The 18,782-nt window shown below is 36.8% G+C and overlaps 2 protein-coding genes across 5 annotated transcripts in view; one reads left to right on the top strand and one right to left on the bottom strand.

Annotated features, from left to right (window-relative positions):
• The window catches only part of mppe1 (metallophosphoesterase 1), a 145,003-nt gene that overhangs the window by 124,840 nt on the left and 1,381 nt on the right, over window positions 1-18,782 (top strand). Inside the window, exons 9-10 of one of the 3 annotated variants that reach the window (XR_014604427.1) lie at window positions 12,599-12,678; window positions 13,085-13,133. Coding sequence is in view for 2 of the 3 variants with exons in the window: in XM_084102357.1 (XP_083958483.1) it covers window positions 3,174-3,356 (183 nt within the window). In the remaining variant the exon portion in view is untranslated. Of the gene's footprint in view, window positions 1-3,173; window positions 4,083-5,856; window positions 6,768-12,598; window positions 12,679-13,084; window positions 13,134-18,782 lie in introns of those variants that run through there. The other 2 variants (XM_084102358.1, XM_084102357.1) reach the window with 2 other exon arrangements.
• gnal (guanine nucleotide binding protein (G protein), alpha activating activity polypeptide, olfactory type) overlaps window positions 4,348-18,782 on the bottom strand; it is a 158,765-nt gene continuing 144,330 nt past the window's right edge. For both annotated transcript variants that reach the window (XM_084102359.1, XM_084102360.1), the window contains 2 exons: window positions 6,950-7,017; window positions 4,348-6,766 (listed from right to left, as the gene is read on the bottom strand). In XM_084102359.1, coding sequence (XP_083958485.1) covers window positions 6,620-6,766; window positions 6,950-7,017 — 215 coding nt within the window. In that variant the 3' untranslated portion in view covers window positions 4,348-6,619. The remainder of the gene's footprint in view (window positions 6,767-6,949; window positions 7,018-18,782) is intronic.

Genomic DNA, 18,782 nt, shown 5'->3' with positions numbered 1-18,782 from the left:
TTTACTTCGTTACATTTTGCAGCAATTATTATACTTTCTACTCCACTACATTTCTACAACGTTTCGTCACATTTTCGTTCAATTTTCTGATCAGTTTTTCCCCCTGCCAAAACAGGGATTGAAAAAAATCTCCTGTTTTCAGTGCTGATGTGGTGGTGACGAGTTCATGTAACATGTAAGGGTGGCGCTGCCAATAAAGCACCTAAAAGCTGTCACAAAGAACCGGCAAAAGTAATGATTATGAATATGTAAAATATAGCAAGGAGACATTTTAACTGTTTATTAATAAACAAGTGTTTTCTGTGTCAGTGTCCTGCATAGATGAAGTTGTCGATGCTGACTCGCGATCTTCGCAGTAGTGAACGTGCCAGAGAGAAATGCACATTTCATACGGATTACATAAGCAGAGAACAGTCTGTTTTCTTTCGTTTTGAATTGTTCTGTTTAAAAGAAGACATTTCAAGCTTTCTATAGATACATTGAGGAAAATAAGTATTTGAACACCCTGCTATTTTGCAAGTTCTCCCACTTGGAAATCATGGAGGGGTCTGAAATTGTCATCGTAGGTGCATGTCCACTGTGAGACATAATCTAAAAAAAACAAATTTATTTGTATCATACAGCTGCAAATAAGTATTTAAACACCTGCGAAAATCAATGTTAATATTTGGTACAGTAGCCTTTGTTTGCAATTACAGAGGTCAAACGTTTCCTGTAGTTTTTCACCAGGTTTGCACACACTGCAGGAGGGATTTTGGCCCACTCCTCCACACAGATCTTCTCTAGATCAGTCAGGTTTCTGGGTTGTCGCTGAGAAACACGGAGTTTGAGCTCCCTCCAAAGATTCTCTATTGGGTTTAGGTCTGGAGACTGGCTAGGCCACGCCAGAACCTTGATATGCTTCTTACAGAGCCACTCCTTGGTTATCCTGGCTGTGTGTCTTTGGACAGCTCTTTGGTCTTGGCCATGTTAGTAGTTGGATTCTTACTGATTGTATGGGGTGGACAGGTGTCTTTATGCAGCTAACGACCTCAAACAGGTGCATCTAATTTAGGATAATAAATGGAGTGGAGGTGGACATTTTAAAGGCAGACTAACAGGTCTTTGAGTGTCAGAATTCTAGCTGATAGACAGGTGTTCAAATACTTATTTGCAGCTGTATCATACAAATAAATAGTTAAAAAATCATATATTGTGATTTCTGGATTTTCTTTTTTGATTATGTCTCTCACAGTGGACATGCACCTACAATGACAATTTCAGACCCCTCCATGATTTCCAAGTGGGAGAACTTGCAAAATAGCAGGGTGTTCAAATACTTATTTTCCTCACTGTATATAATATTATATATATATAATAATTTTTTTTTTTTTGAGGCAGTAACGTTAGAAGGTTCTGGAACTTTTTTGTGCTCCGGGTGTCAGACAGTCAGAATTACAGTTCTTTTGTGAACATTAATGTAGGCCTAAAATATTTAATTTACAACTAATTTAATAATTTGTATCTACATTTTTTTTTTTTTTTTTTTTTTTTTTTACTACCAAGGTAGGCTATGACAGCTGTCATACCCTGCCATACCCAATTTATGCAAAGCGTAGGAGAATTTGTCTACACAGAAGAAAGCCTTATCTAGGCTGTGCTCCTGTACGGTTTGTGTCAAGCCATTTGTTAGTCTGGTTGTTTGATGAGAAAAATATGAATTGTAGTTGCAATAACTGCATTAAGAATCGGTACAGCTATTCTGCTGCATGGAACTGAGGAACAACTGATGATGATATGGTTTGATCTTCGGCTGATCAATCAGAGGACGGGCGTTTCATTCCCGCCCACGTGCAGAGATCAAATATTCAAACTGTTTATTACTTTTTTTTTTTTTTTTTTTACACCTGTATGAAAAATTAAAAATCGAGCTTAATTCTTGTTTTTTATTTTATTTATTTTTTAAACAAAAAAGGAGCCGTTTTCTAATTTTTCTACTTTCGATATTAAATTTAAAAAAAACTACTGAACGAATGATAGACGGATTGATGCGGCTGCTTTCAGATCCAGTACAGTTGGATGCTTCATCTTTCTACAAAAGTTTCTTTGCAAACTCTCAATTTCACTGTGCCTCGTTTACAAAACAACATGCTCTGAAGAAACATGTAATACTCCGACGCGATCCGGGACACCATTAAAATAAACCGTTCTGATGCTGAGATCCTTCTGAAGTCTGTACAGAGACGCAAAAGAGCTGTTAAAACTGGACACATCCAAGTGAATGTTATTTCACATTTGTCTTGTCAACAGACTCAAGTGTGTGAAGTATGTCAGAAACTGAATGGGCATCTTCTGTATCTACACTGTATCCAGTGTCGACGGCATCAATGATTATAATGGGTTATATTTGCTTTTGACAAAATGCTCACATCCGTTGTAGACAAATGTCAGCTGTTAAGCGATTGAATGGCAGTGGGTGGGGCATATTCTGTGCTGATTCGTCAGTGTCTTGCTCTGAAGGCAGTCATATGCAAATTTATTTGCCCATGTGACATCACAAATCCTGCAGTATCCAAATAATCTGTTTGTAGAGCTTGATTAAATAAAAGCTTTGTTTATAATGAGGAGAATGTTTTAAGCTATGAAACTTAAAAGATGACTTGATGGTACAAAGACCTCTTATATGTCAAATATCAAGGCAAATTTGATTGCTTATGTCATTTTAATCTTGTGTAAACAAAATGTCCTCTTGCGTTTAACTGGTTTAAGATCATTTACTGACCCAACTGCAGTAAGGCAGATATACAGAAAGTATGATTGTATGAAATGGCTGTTTTTCAGTAGTGTTCTATTTAAAACAATCACAATGACACAATAGGTCAATAATCCTGTGTTTTAGTTTGAATTTGTATTATACTGTGTAATTTTCCTGCAATAAAAAAAAAAAAAAAAACGGCACTCATACATGTTGACACGATGTGAATAAATGTATATAATAGTACGTTTGAACTGCTGTCAGTGTTTTACTGATGTATGCAAGGTCGTCAGCTTTCACACAACCTGAAAGGTGATGTAATATAATTTGTTTACTATAAGCTGCAAGAGAAAAATACTTTCTAAGGGAAAGAAACTCTGTAAGGGACTTTAACTGATATTTAACTAAATGTTGTTGTATATTCTGTCACTTCCTGTAGGGAATATTCTCCAGGTCCAACTTCAGGTTGTCTAAGTGTTTTTTGCCAGAGGAGAGGAGCGTGTTAGCGCTTTACTGCATCAGCTGTCTGATCATTGCACTGATTACACTCATCCATCTAAAGATGTTCAGAAGATCACTGCACTTGACAAACAGCTTTCTAGCAAAGTACAAGACTTTGTAACATGCACAAGACAGCTTTGTGGCACTGAATTGTATCAGAAGAACTGTTCATGCTCACAGATGTTGCAATGTTGAGTATCATTGAGTTTCCTGGTTTGGATGTGCTCAGTGTCTTTTCTTTCTAATTTAAAATATTAAATAATTTTTTTGATGCACAATTAAAACTCTGAAGTAGTATGTTTTGTTGTTGTTGTTTCTACTTTGCATTGGTCCAAACTGAAGTTACACTGTCAAAACTCTTCAGTCAGCGAAACAGAAGTCTATGTGGACAACACTGCGGTCAATTTTACATGTTCACACAAAAATGCATTCAATGACCACATCTCCAAAAATCCATGAACGCTTTTGTCATTCATACTCCACCACCTGTAAAATACTTTACATTTGCACCACATGTTTCAAATGCTAATAAACTGCTTTTTTTTTTTTATATTGAAATGCATTGCAGAACATTTACAGTATTCCAAAGACGGCTAATTGTAATTTCAGCTAAAAGACTACACAGGTGTCAGATTTTCACTTTTTTTTTACAGCAAGAGAGTGGACCAGAACCCTGAATCATTAAACTATGCATTTAAATATATATATATATATATATTTTCAGCCCTGGTTTCAGGATTTGTTGTTGTTGTTTGCACTATATGCAAAGACATGCAAAATGTGTTATTCATATTCTAATATGGCACTAATTTATGTGAAAAATCATTTAATAAACTTTAAAAGTTCATGTAATGCTCTTTTTTTAGTGGTGCTGTTTTTTTTTTTATGTCAGTGTAAATTTGTCGAACAAGCTGTGTTTTTGTGGTTTGAGCAAGTTTTGGAAGTAAGATTAAATGCAGACTGTATGAATAGCTTTGAAACAATAGCTTCAGTATTAGATGATTAGCAACTGGAAAAGAAAATACAGATTTTAGGAAAAAAATAATTTTTGCTGCAGCTAACTTTTCAAGTGGTGATTATCACACGTTACTCAATTCAAAGGCAAACTCGGATTTCTTTTAGAGGTATTTTATTAGCAAAATTACATTTCTTCCCACATCTCCATTTTAAACAAAGACCAAGGTCTTCTAATGTGCCTCGTTATTAAAATAATCGTTAAGAAATGAAAAAGAATTGTTTTTATTATTATTTTGAATTTTTCTTTATTGTCACTCATAATTTAAATTTCTGAAATAAGAACATGTAAAAGCTGCAGAGTAAAGAGAATAAAGCCTATCTACCAGTGTTACAGCCATTCACAGCCTAAAGTTATGCCACACACTGTCCCTGCACTTCACCAGTTGAGAAGTGAACCGCAAGAGTACAGTCAAGGATCCAAATGAACAATTTATGGGGCATTTTGTATGTACTCAAGTGCTTATAGTGTTTTAAATATGAGTAATCTAGGTAGTCTCTCGTGTTTAATATATTATAAATATTTCTCTCAAAAATTTAAATTGAATCTGCATGCTGTTTATTATTTGTCATGCATTTCTGTACATTTGATATACAAATGCTGAAAAATATTACAATTTTGGGGTGCACTATTGTACTTTGACTTATGATAACTGTTCCACTGGTGAGTAAGAGAGACCGTATGGGCCCACTCAAGCTGTGAGGTTTACACTATCAGTGCTCACATTCACAATGCCAGCGCAGTCAGCATGCGCTCAGGACGGCCAGTAAGGAATCGCTAGTCTTACTTCCTCATTCCTTCTATATTATGTTTGTATATGCATATCTATGCATACAACCTCACTAAACATTCATAAATATGTATACATATAGGCACACATATTATTATGAATAATTGTACATATATATTTATAGAATATATGTTTTCACGTTTTTATAAATGTATATGTACACATAGGGTGCAGATGTACAGTACAATGTGGTATAGTATCTGCATGTGTATGCGCACACGCATGCAATCACACATATCTACACGCTTTCACCGGCACGACCCTGCGTACAGACTGCAATACGCGGCTTCTAAAAATGTGCCCTTCCTGAAACAACAGGACAATATTTTGGAAATTTTGAAAAGATTTCCAATGTTTTAAAGCTGAGTCCGTTTGACGAAAACAGAAATTCAAAGAAAGAATTTTAAGACATATTGTATTTGCAGTTTCTGAACAAAGTGGTTAATTTTGCATATTGTATACAATATTTTTTGCCTAATTTTTCTTCATTTTATAGTAAAAGACATTAAGTAGCTTTATAAACCAGAAAAAACTCAGTCTACAGAGAGATTTCCCATCAGTATGCTGTGCTGCATGTAATATTTGACATCAAGCTGTACAGCGCTGTCCAATCACACATACTTCATCCTCATTTACAGGTACAGCCATACTCAAAGGCACAAAGAGCTTCTACAAGTCAAAGTTGTCTTTCTTGTTGAAGTTATACAAAATAACATTTTGAAGTTCTGTACAAGATTGAGTGACCTTGCACATTTTTTAGGATTAACAAAACAAACCCCCTGAAAATATATTGTTTTTCTGTTTATCTATATTTAGGACTACCTCCAAAATGGGGGCTGCCCATAGTAAAGGAGGCATCAGTTGGCCAGTGGCGGTTCTCCCAAGATGGACGCTTGCTGCCGCAAAAAATGCAAATCCCACCGGCCCCTGCTCCTACACTACGCTCTGTGCTCTGTAATTGGTTACAAACTCCTATCTAGCCCTGAAGTCCTTTCTGCACGCTTTGCAGAAAAAAGCAACAAAAAAGGCAATTAAAAATGAAACTAAACAAAAAAAAAAAAGGTAAAAAAAAGGATAAATATAGAGGTGCTACATTGTGAATTTTGCCTCCTGCAAAATTAAACCCTTCATGTACCCCTTCACTCCTATGTCAAGTACTCCAATATCCCCTTCATTAGGTGGAGGGGAAAGGTCAAAGGTCAAACCACCCTGACACAGGTCACAGGTTACCACAGGTTTTCATTACATCAGCTGGTTTAATCATATCTAATCTAACCTCATCTAAAGCCAGCCAATGATGAAAAACAAAACAAAATATAAAGAAAGGAATGACCTGGGAGTGACACAAACACAAAATAGCACTAATTTCATCTTATACACACACATTCATATCATTCTTCCCCCTCTCACTTCAGATCTCATATATAGACTAAAATAAATATAAAAAAAAGGAAAGCAAAAAAGCAAAAAGCAGAAAAAGGAAAAAACATTACAACATTGTCACTCTTCAGTAGTTCAGCCCATGTGATGTGGGACTGGAGAAGTGTTGATTGGAGGAACAACCGATCCAGGCAGCCAATCACAAGAGTTCATACTGGCGGAGATGCATCCTCTGAATAATGTCACGACAGTCATTGAATACACGACGGATGTTTTCCGTGTCCACGGCACAGGTGAAGTGAGGATAGCAGTAGTGTTTGTCTGTGCCACTCGCTGTGCTGATTTTCTGTGGGTTCATGCAAACACGCGTCATGTCAGGCAACAACTGATGTGTATGAACTGTAGTACACTTTTTAACTTTATTGTTTAAAAGTTTACTACAGTTCGTACATATCTATTATACCAACATTGATAGTGACTTAACATTATAGATAGTGAAAATAAAAAGACAAAACATAATTATTCATACCAAAAATTCATCTCGGATAAAAAACTTTGCCCTGGACACTTTTGGATCTTCTCCTGGGTCAGGTGTCGCTGTGCATATAAAGAAAACAGATTATTGTTAAATGCATGGAAGTCCATCGGAACAATTTGAAAAATCTCAGTCATAGGTGAGTTTCAAAGGGTTCATACACTTTTTCCAAAGTCAAATTAAAGGACTTTTCAACTATTTTCAAGCTTTTCCAGCACCACACAGCTGTTGTAAATTGCATATTTTACATAGACAAGTCAAATCAAGTCACCTTCATTTATATAGCGCTTTTTACAATACAGATTGTTTCAAAGCAGCTTTACGGTGATAATAGGAAATTAATGGAACAAAGATTGTTTTGGCTGTACAGCAGCTCTGGAAGAAAGTCATATTCCAGTTTAAGCAAGTTTTTGATTGATTCATTTCGGTTGTAAAAATCATTAGTTATTAACTTTGGGGCCGCTTACACGACACCACCCTCAAACGAAAACAGAAAACTTTTAATATGTTCTGGCCATTAATTTTCACACGACAACGGTGTTTGTTGCCTGAGAATGGAAACTTTGAAATAGGTTTTGAAAACGATACTGTTATCATCTCCGTGCAAACCTCAAAAACGTGAATCCGCGAAAACACTGATGGCATGCACACGCGTACTATGAGTTTAGTCTATAGGTATGCGCGTTTGAATGCTTATATGCACAGGCGCGTAGTCTTTCTTTACAAAGTGACATTGCAAAATGACAAGTTTCCGTGGATCCATGTGAACGGGAATCACCCTGACAATGTTTTTATCTGTACTGAGGGGAGGGGGAGGCCGAGGAGGCCTTGAGAAGGGATAGTCTAGTTGATACAGTCTCTGCTGACACTTCAGGGCTGCGTTGTGGTCGTGTCTAGGCGCAGGTCCTTCATCTGATCTGGATACGGCCCGGATCCGGCAGACTACGGTAAACCTCGCGATAAACAGAGAGACTAATTTTCTGCGTAGATGCCATTCTTCTAATGATGTAACTAATACATCAGGAGTTATGGGAAGTGTTCTCGGTTCTGGCTGACCAAATTTATGCAGCCTAACAACCATTTTAAATTATTTGAATTATAGAAATTATGGGTGTGACGAGATTAAAATATGACAAGATTTCTCGTTGCGGGAAAAGGTGTCTCGCGATATTGCATGATAGAGTGTGAGGGTGAAATTAGCACAGAATATGCCACATCTACATCGGTTACAATTACATTATGGTGCCCACCGCGGCACCGCCTCCACTGTCGTTTTGCTTTCTTTACAGAAATGAAAACCATTTAATTTAGTGGAAACTTCAATTAAACGTCTGGTCTGCTCATCCAGCACGAGCTGCACAGTGCAGCAGGAATCACAGCTACCTATACACAGAGTTAGTGCAATCACGAATTTGAAAGTGAAAGTAAAACGCGAGCTCCCTGATGCGCACAAATAGGCAACACAGGCAACAATAGCCTGGCTCCGAATATAAAACTCATCTTAGGCTTGGCTGTGTAGTTGTGACCACATCTTAGTTTTGGTCTCTGTTTGCACTTTGAATATTGAGAGAGTACTTTTGATTGTGGTTGCACTAATTGTTTGCACTTAATAAGACTAAAAAAAAATGTATTTATTTTTGTCATTTATACTTATTATTTCTATGTTCAATTTGTGGAAACGAGTTCAATTAGGAGGTTACACACAGCCTCAATCAGAAGTTCTGGAAGCTCATAATTCATGTACAGTAAGGTCTGAAGAGACTCAAGAGAAGATTTTTAAGGTAAGACATGCATTATCACTTATAATAGTTAGCGTGTTATTGTTGCATAAACTTCACATTGAACTGAACTGAGTTGAACTGGTGTCAGCCTAAAATGTATGAAATCGACGGAAACATGTTGAAATATAGCTGCAAGCAGCAATTATCGGGGCCAAGCCAACATTGCTGAAAGTGTCAGACCAACTGCAACAATAAGCAATTAAAGACATTTAAAGAGGATTTTAGGCGAAATGGCTGAAAAATCATTTAAACAGTAATTTAAAATATGATTTAATGGATTATCACTTTCGACCAATAAGTAGCGCAATTACAAAAACTGATGTGATGTGGTCAGAGTAAGGTGACAATGACACATACAAAGTTTGATGTCAATATGTCAAGGCATTGCAGAGATAAAGCAGGAATAGTCATTTTGGCATCATGCCTCAACTTTGTTGCTGTGGTATAAAAAAAGGTTTTGTCTATCGACACGAAATCCATAACTTTTAGTCGGCACAGTCTGGAGATGATACGATTCGATTTTGGTGAAAATCGGACAAACGGTATAGGAGGAGTTCAAAAAAGTAGGTATTGAATGAAAATCAAGATGGCGGACAGGAAGTTCGGCCAAATAAGGTAAACTTGGTATCCATGTTCTCGGCGTGACCCAAGGAATCTATTAAGACCAGTGGCATTTCAATAGGCAGATTTATTCAAAAGTCATTAGCCTTTTTTTTTATACCCTCGGGTATACCAGTGGTCAAACATTTTAAGTATTTGGGCATTATGATTGGTGCTTCATTGCAGTATATAATTAAGACCAACTATGAGGGCATCCTGTCTAAAATTTCTTGTAACTTGGATAATTGGTCATCACTTCCAAATTCTCTTAGATCGCGCATCTCGATTATCAAAATGAATGTACTCCCTCGAATTAACTTTGTGAGTTCTATGCTGCCCTTGCCTCCCCCTTCTCGTTTTTGGGATAGGCTACAGAGCATAATTACCAAATTTGTATGGAATGGCAAACGTCCACGTCTTAAACTTTCCACAATGCAACGAGATAGATTCGCAGGTGGACTTGCACTTCCGAATTTTAAGCTATATCACTGGGCTTTTACACTACGTCCCCTGCTTAGCTGGTATAATGACAAAATGGATGTTTCGTGGCGTTCCTTGGAGGGAAATCTAGTTCTTCCTCTGAAGCTAGATGAAGTTTTATTTGCCAATATTCCTCTAAAAAAGTGTACGCTTTAGTGTCCTTTAGTGTCACATGCTCTGTTGGTCTGGAGAGCAGCAGAAAAAGCTTGTAATATCCGTTCTAATTAGAATCCCTACTCTCCTATCTTTAATAATGATGGTTTGCTAATTGGTAAGCGCCCAATAAAGATTGGCCAATGTCGACAGTGGTTCGACAAAGGAATTCACTCCTTGGGTGATTTAATGGGTGATAAAGGCCTTCACTCCTTTGAAGAACTTTCCATTCAATTTAACCTTCAGAGCTCTACCTTTTTTTTTTACTTACAGTTGAGGGCAGCCATGAAGGCTTATGGGGTTCCTTGGTTGGCTCCTCTTAAAGATCACCCTTTACTTAAAGTGTTACGTGAGACTCGGGGAACAAGAGGTTTGGTTTCTAAATTATTTTTTTTTTTTCTGGAAAAAATGCATCCTCCTCTGACAATAGACTCTTCATGGCGGGCAGATATTCCGGACCTTTCCCCCAGTTTTAATTGGGACAGTGTTTGGGTGATGGTAATGCATGCCTCAAGGAACCCGGATCATCAACAAATCCATTTTAATTTTATTCATAGGACTTATATGACTCCACGTAAACTCTATAGTATGAAGCTTAAACCTGATCCTAATTGCACGCTGTGCCATACAGGGGAAATTGGTACTTTTTTTCACATGATCTGGGAATGCCCTGGGGTTGCTTACTTTTGGAATAGGGTTAAAGAAAGTTTGTCCACTTTATTGAATGTTTCGGCCCCTTTGTCCCCATCCGTTTTTATTTTAGATGATCTTTCTGATATCCAACTTAACGAAACGAGTGTTTTTAGCTGGTTTGACAGCCGCTAAGAAAATAGTAGCAACGAGATGGAAACCTCCACATTCTCTTAATAAGCAGTATTGGGTTCTCACATTTATAGATGTGGTGTATCTCGAATTGTCCACTGCACGCATTCATGGCGCAAGAGAGGACACCATTAGACTCTGGGCCCAAACATTGGAAAAACTCAAGGGTTTACTGAGTTGAATTAATACCCCCCCTCCCCTCTCTCTCTTTCTCTTTCTCTTTCTCTCTCTCTCTCTCTCTCTGGTTTTATGGTCATTTTATTTTATTTTTATTGTTCTTGTTCATCTGGTTAATTTATTTTTTCCTTATTATTAATCATATATTCCAACTGTCGTAGATTTGTTTCAGCTCTATTCTACTGGGTTTTTTTTTTTTTTTTTGGATATTTTCTAACAATTCTAATAATCTGTAGTACTTATATATATCTTTGTATATTTTGAAGTATTTTCTGTATGTTTGTTTATTATTTATTCATTATATATCATTTTTCTGTATCTTTGTTATCCCACTGATATAGTGCCCTATATATCTATTTATTTTTAATTTTTATTATCTTAATTATTGATTTATTCATTTTTATTTATTATTATTATTATTATATATTTTTTTTTTTCATACTGGGGTAATTGCTGATTGTTTGTCTTCGTCATTATATGTCATGTTTAAACGATGTTAAAACAATACAAATTTGATAACAAAAAAAAGTTATTAGCCTTTTTGGAAATTTTGTTATAACTTTTGACCACTAGATGGCAAAACTTCTCAGGCTCATTCAGGGCATCATGCTGATGACCCATACCAAGTTTCGTAACAATCCGTTCATGCTTTCTTAAAATACAGCATTTTAGCACAAAATTCAAAATGGCCGACAGCCAAAATGGCCGATATGGTAAAATTGGATATCAGTCGACACCGGCATTTTACCTTGAATCTAACGAGACCAATTTTTTGATTTTTGGACAAACTGTTCAGAAGTTATAAGCAAAAATAGCTTTGCAAATTAATTTTTCATTTCTCCGGACCAGTAGGTGGCGCAGCGTGGAAACGCAGCATGTAGCCTCAGGTCATGCTTCTGATGACATGTACCAAGTTTGGTCTGAATCCGATAAAGCATTGCGGAGATACAGCCTTACGTCTGTTTTCGCAAGCGCTACGTAAAATTTGTTTGTGCGTTTATCGAAAACTGTTTGACGAATCAACTTGAATTCCATAACTTTTTGTCAGCATGCGTGATATAAAAGTAGGCTAGTATGAGTGTTTACACTAACATGATGAATATTATAATGTTTAGACCTGTGATTACTGTTAAATACTGTGTTCATGGATATCTGTTCAAACGTAGATGTTTATTTAATTTGGTAACAATAATGTAACCATTGTAAGTTTGGGTCACTCGCGCTGTGCATTTGAAAGCAAAATGTGCCAAACATTAGGCTACATGTTTTTACTCCAATCTCATTTCATAACGTCATAACGAATGTATGTACATTTTAAGTAATATATGATAATCCACATATGTTTCTCTAGTGTAGTGTACTGAAGTGTTCCTTTTTATTGATTTATCGTTATAAGCCGCCTGCTTTTCTGTAAAGTAAAAAATATTTTATGCAGCCCTACAAATATATGCCTACAAGGCACAACAAACCTGGTGTTCATTATAAATATATATTTTTGTGATTTTTAAATCGCAATTTTAACCAGAAAAATCACAATTCGATTTTCTTCCCCAAAATCGTACAGCCCTATAGTTTCTCCTGATATCAGCATGTTCACAGTTGTCTTTTTTAATTACATTTTTTTATACAGGGTCCAGTGACACTGATGAGCCCTGCTGACTTAAACATTCAGATGAGTCTGAAGCAAACACCTTGGAAATGAGCACAAAGGTGTGTGACTGTCCACGTCTCTCTGTGTGCTCAATAATGTGCCTTTTTGTCTTTTGTATCTTAGGACTATGTTGTGTTGTAAATAAATCCAAACAATCAAAAAGCCATTCTTTTTTAAATCTCTCCTCATTCTTTGTTTATAGTTCCCTCACAGTCCCACCTGATAGGGCCATTATGGGAGGGTCATGAATCAATATTCATGATGATTCACGCCTCCTCACATAGAGCTTTCTTACACAAAACATGTCTTACAAATTTTAAATCAATATATTGGTTTATGTGAACGAGTTTATTTTCACATCGTTTTGAAACAAAAACTCTTGACTACATGTCTAGATTATGCGACTAAATTTGAAACAATCATATTCCTTTTAAATGTTTATTTTTTTTTTACATTATTCTTTAGGGGTGTAACGGTACACAAAGATGACGGGTCGGAGGTACCTAAAACGGAGGTATAAACTAAACACAAAATTGCTTCTTTCATCTGTTTTTATTTTATTAAACTGTTTTTTTTTTATTTTTTATAAATGTGTCTATGTTTAAATAAATTCAATTATAATTACAATTTTCTTAAGGAAAAAATTTATCTATCTTAGCTAATGCTTAATTACTCATTACTATAATATTAAAGGTTACAATTTGGTTACAATTCGGTCATTGCTCCTGTCTATCCTGCTGCTGCTACCCTGCCTGCTGCTGTGTTGCATTAGTTTGCGTCTGTAAGCTTCGTATCTTTCTGTTTTAATCATTATACTATCATTCCTTGTTGTTTATACTGCTAAATATAACTTAATCAACATCACACATTAACCTGACATCGCTAGCTTCAATCTAAATCGTTATTGCTAGCACAACACGCTAGTAATTCGCTAGCCTGTTAGCGTGCCATCCGTGCGCTCTTTATTTATTTATTCTCTAGCGCTCGCGCCTTCCGTGCGCTCTTTATTTATTTATTTTTATTTTTTTTCTCTCGCGCCTTTTACGAGTTCATCAAAAAAACTGTGGTGAGTATCAGTCAACAAACACAGTCATGTCATCTCCTCTTATTGTTACCTGCACCTCATGCAACATGTATAGCATAGCCTTCTCTGTCAGCACAGGATTTACATGTGATAAATGCAGGGAGATAGTAAAGCTGACGGGGAAGATTTCAGAACTAGAGACACGCATCCAAACTTTAATCGAGGTTAATTGTAAGAGTGCAAGGGCTTTAGATACTGCTTTGGATGCGACTAGCTTAGTGAACTCTGTATACTGTTCGGTTTCAGCTGAAGTAGAGCCCATGCAGCAGGGCAACTGGGTGACGGTGAGATGCTCTAGTCGTGGGACAAAACACCGCTCTTCCGTTCCGATTACAACATCAAACAGATTCTCCCCACTCAGTGAAACACCCATTGAGAATTCTGTTGATTGTGCCCTAGTTATTGGCGATTCTATTACACGGAACGTGAAAATAGAGACACCAGCCACCATAGTCACATGTTTGCCGGGAGCCAGAGCGCCTGACATCAAAGCAAATTTAAAAGTGCTGGCTAATGCTAATCGTAAATTCTCTAAGATTATCATTCACGTCGGCAATAATGATGTTAGACTCCGCCAGTCGGAGATCACAAAAATGAACATTAAAGAGGTGTGTGAACTTGCAAGTACGATGTCAGGCACTGTAATTTGCTCGGGCCCCCTTCCTGTTCGCCGGAGTGATGAGATAGTTAGTAGATTGTCCTCACTCAATCGCTGGCTGTCAAAGTGGTGTCCCCAAAATAATATAGAATTCATAGACAATTGGAAAAGTTTTTGGGGCAGACCTGACCTGTTGAAAAGAGATGGTATTCATCCCTCCTGGGATGGTGCTGCTCTTCTCTCTAGTAATATGGCACATAGTCTTAGAGCTCAAACATGACAATCTGGGGCTCAGGTCAGGACGCAGACAGACTGGCTAAACCGACCGTCTGCTAGCTGTCTCACGTCACCAAGGTCAGATAAATCCCATCACATAGAGCCTCTTTCATCTAGATATCATCATAATAGAGACTGTGTCTGTTCCCCGAATTAAGACATACGAAAAACTCCTAAACCCATCTAAGGGTAAACATTTAATTGATGTTCAACAAATAAAAAACAGATATAATACGGATGAACAAATGATAAAGCTCGGGTTGCTGAATATTCGATCCCTTACTTCAAAAGCACTTATTGTTAATGATATGATTACAGACTATAATCTAGATGTGCTGTGTTTGACAGAAACCTGGCTAAAACCAGACAATTATATTACTTTAAATGAGTCAACCCCGCATGATTACTGTTATAAACATGAACCTCGTCTGAAAGGCAAAGGGGGAGGTGTTGCTGTAATTTATAGTAATATCTTCAGAATTACTGAGAAGTCTTGTTTTGAATATAATTCTTTTGAAGTGTTGTTGCTTAATGTAACATTATCTAGTGTAAATGATAAATCACTTTTAACATTTGTGCTGGCTACTGTATACAGGCCACCAGGGCACCATACAGACTTTATCAAAGAATTAGCTGATTTTCTATCAGAGTTAGTATTGGCTGCAGATAAAGTCCTAATTGTTGGTGATTTTAATATACATGTGGATAATGAAAAAGATGCATTGGGATTGGCATTTAAAGATATTCTGAACTCAACTGGAGTTAAACAACACGTGTCAGGACCTACTCATTGTCGTAATCATACTCTAGATCTAATATTATCACATGGAATCAATGTTGATGCCGTTTAAATTCTGCAGCAGAGCGATGACATCTCAGATCATTATTTAGTCTCGTGTAAACTTCATTTAGCCAAGGCTGCAAAGCCGACTCCGTGTTACAAATATGTTAGACCTATCACTTCTGCCACTAAAGATTGCTTTATCAATAATCTTCCTGATCAGTTTCATCATCTCAGCATCCCGGATAGCTTAGAAGAACTAGATATTGCGACAGAAACTTTTAACTCTCTTTTCCAGCACTTTAGACACAGTTGCTCCTTTGCGCTTAAAGAAGATTAAAGAAAATAGTCCAACGCCGTGGTACAACGAGCACACTCAGGCCCTTAAGAGAGCAGCCAGAAAAATGGAGCGCAACTGGAAGAAAACAAAACTAGAGGTATTTCGCATTTCATGGAAAGACAGTTCGATTGCATACAGAAAGGCCTTAAAAGCTGCTAGATCTGCTTATTTTTCAAACCTATTAGAAGAAAATAAACAAAACCCTAGGTATTTATTTGAAATTGTGGCTAAACTAATGAAAAATAAATCTTCAACCCCAGATGTTTCCAAGCAGCACAGCAGTAATGACTTTATGAACTTTACTAACAAGATTGATAATATCAGGGAGAAAATTATAACTATGCAACCATCTACTACAGTATCGCATCAGGCAATGCATTGTAGTGTCCTTGAAGAAAAATTTGATTCATTCGTTGCTATAAGAGAGGAAGAATTTACTAATCTCGTAAAATCATCTAAATCGACAACATGTATGTTAGACCCTATACCGACTAAGCTACTGAAAGAGATGCTTCCAGAGGTCATAGATCCTATTCTTAATATCATTAATTCATCTTTGTCATTAGGATATGTACCAAAAACTTTTAAGCTAGCTATGATTAAACCGCTTGTTAAAAAAACGCAACTTGATCCTACAGAATTAGTCAATTACAGGCCGATCTCGAATCTACTTTTTCTGTCAAAGATACTAGAAAAGGCGGTCTCCTCACAACTATGTTCCTTTTTAGAAAGAAATGATATCTGTGAGGATTTTCAGTCAGGATTTAGACCGTACCATAGTACCGAGACAGCTCTCGTTAGAGTCACAAATGATTTGCTCCTATCATCCGATCGTGGTTGTATCTCACTATTAGTGTTACTCGATCTAAGTGCTGCATTTGACACTATCGACCATAACATTCTTTTAAATAGATTCGAAAATTATGTTGGCATTAGTGGAATTGCACTAGCATGGTTTAAATCATACTTATCTGACCGTTATCAGTTTGTAGCAGTAAATGAAGAGATGTCTCATCGATCACAAGTTCAGTATGGCGTACCACAAGGCTCAGTACTAGGACCGCTGCTGTTCACTCTGTACATGCTACCATTAGGAGATATCATTAGGAAGCATGGCATTAGTTTTCACTGTTATGCTAATGATACTCAGCTCTATATTTCTTCACGCCCCGACGAAACTTACCAATTCACAAAATTAACGGAATGCATAGCTGATATAAAAAATTGGATGACTAGCATTTTCCGACTACTAAATTCTGAAAAAAACAGAGATTCTAATTATTGGACAAAAAACTTCCTCTCGTAATAACCTAGAATACTGTCTAACACTTGATGGCTGCTCTGTTAAGTCTTCGTCGTCGGTTAGGAACCTGGGTGTGCTATTTGATACCAATCTTTCATTTGAAAGTCACGTGTCTAGTATCTGTAAAACCGCATTTTTCCATCTTAAAAATATATCTAAATTACGCCATATGCTCTCATTGACAAATGCGGAACAATTAGTTCATGCGTTCATGACCTCAAGGCTAGATTATTGTAATGCTCTACTGGGTGGTTGCCCTGCACGCTTAATAAACAAACTACAGCTAGTTCAAAACGCAGCCATATTAGCCGTTTTGATGACCATATTAGCCCTGTTCTGTCAACACTGCATTGGCTCCCTATTAAACATTGCATAAATTTTAAAATATTGCTGATTACTTACAAAGCACTAAATGGTTTAGCTCCGCAGTATTTGAGCGAGCTCTTAACGCATTATAGTCCTTCACGTCTATTGCGATCTCAAAATTCCGGCCAGTTAATAATACCTAGAATATCAAAATCGACTGCTGGCGGTAGATCCTTTTCCTATTTAGCACCAAAACTTTGGAACAGTCTTCCTAAAATTGTCTGGGAAGCAGACACACTCTGTCAGTTCAAAGCTAGATTAAAGACACATCTCTTTGACCTAGCATTCACATAATATATTATAGACTTCTATAATTAAATGTTAGGCTGCATAGATTAGGTCAGCTGGAACCGGGAACACTTCCCATAAATCCTGATGTACTCGTTACATCATAAGAAGAATGGCATCTACGCTAATTTTAGTGTCTTTGTTTATCCCGAGGTTTTCCCGCAGCCTGCCGGATCCAGGCCGTATCCAGATCTGACGAAGGACCTTCACCTGGACCCGATGTCAAGGGCTGGGTATCGGCAAGGGCTTCACGATACGATACATATCGCGATACATGTGTCACAATACGATATATCACGATATATTGCGATACGATACATACTGCGATACTTAAAAAATAATAATTAAAAAATAATAGAGTTGAAAACACAACTTGCTGTGTGGTATGTGTATCACATCATATTGATAACTCAGCAGAAAAATAAAAACTTCCGTTCCAATTTATTAGCAAAGCTATTTGCATTGCACTGAACAGTGAACACACTGAAATGTATGAAGTGCATATTGTGTCACTGAACACTTTTAACTAAAAATGAAGATCCCACAAATTTTATAAAACTGAAATTTCCTCTGTTGAAAATAAGTTATTTTAAGGAATGTGTATATATTTTCATACTATGGAAGTCAATGGGGAACAGCAACTGTCTGGATAAACATTCATCAAAATAACTTATTTTTTGTTTAGCACAAGAAAATAAATTAATACAGGTTTGGAACAACATTAGAGAGTAAATAACAGAATTTTCATTTTTGGTGAACTATCCCTTTAAGGACGGTAAAGGCAGCATGTTTACTATTAGGCTACTGTCTCTTTAAGACGTGCAGCCAATTCCCTTTCAAATGTTTGCTTTCACTTTAGACATAGCTAACCAACTGTGTTTATGCAAACCTTGTGAGTACATATTTGACAGTATTAGCGCAATAAAACTCAAATGTAACAGAATCCAGATGCTGTCTAACAGGCTTTTATTCCCTGCTGTGAGCTTCGCGAGTACGCGCTCAGAAAAGCACATGTTAAAACAGCGCATCAGCATGCGAATTAAATGTTTAACCAGCAAGGCTTTAAAGCACATGCAAATAATGAACTTTTGTGAATTGCAGTGTCCAGTGAGTGTATCTATTTCTGC

The sequence above is a fragment of the Abramis brama genome, assembly GCF_963993115.1.
Source record: "Abramis brama genome assembly, chromosome: 24".
NCBI classification, from domain to species: Eukaryota; Metazoa; Chordata; class Actinopteri; order Cypriniformes; family Leuciscidae; genus Abramis; species Abramis brama.
This window is presented reverse-complemented; position numbering and strand designations above follow the sequence as displayed.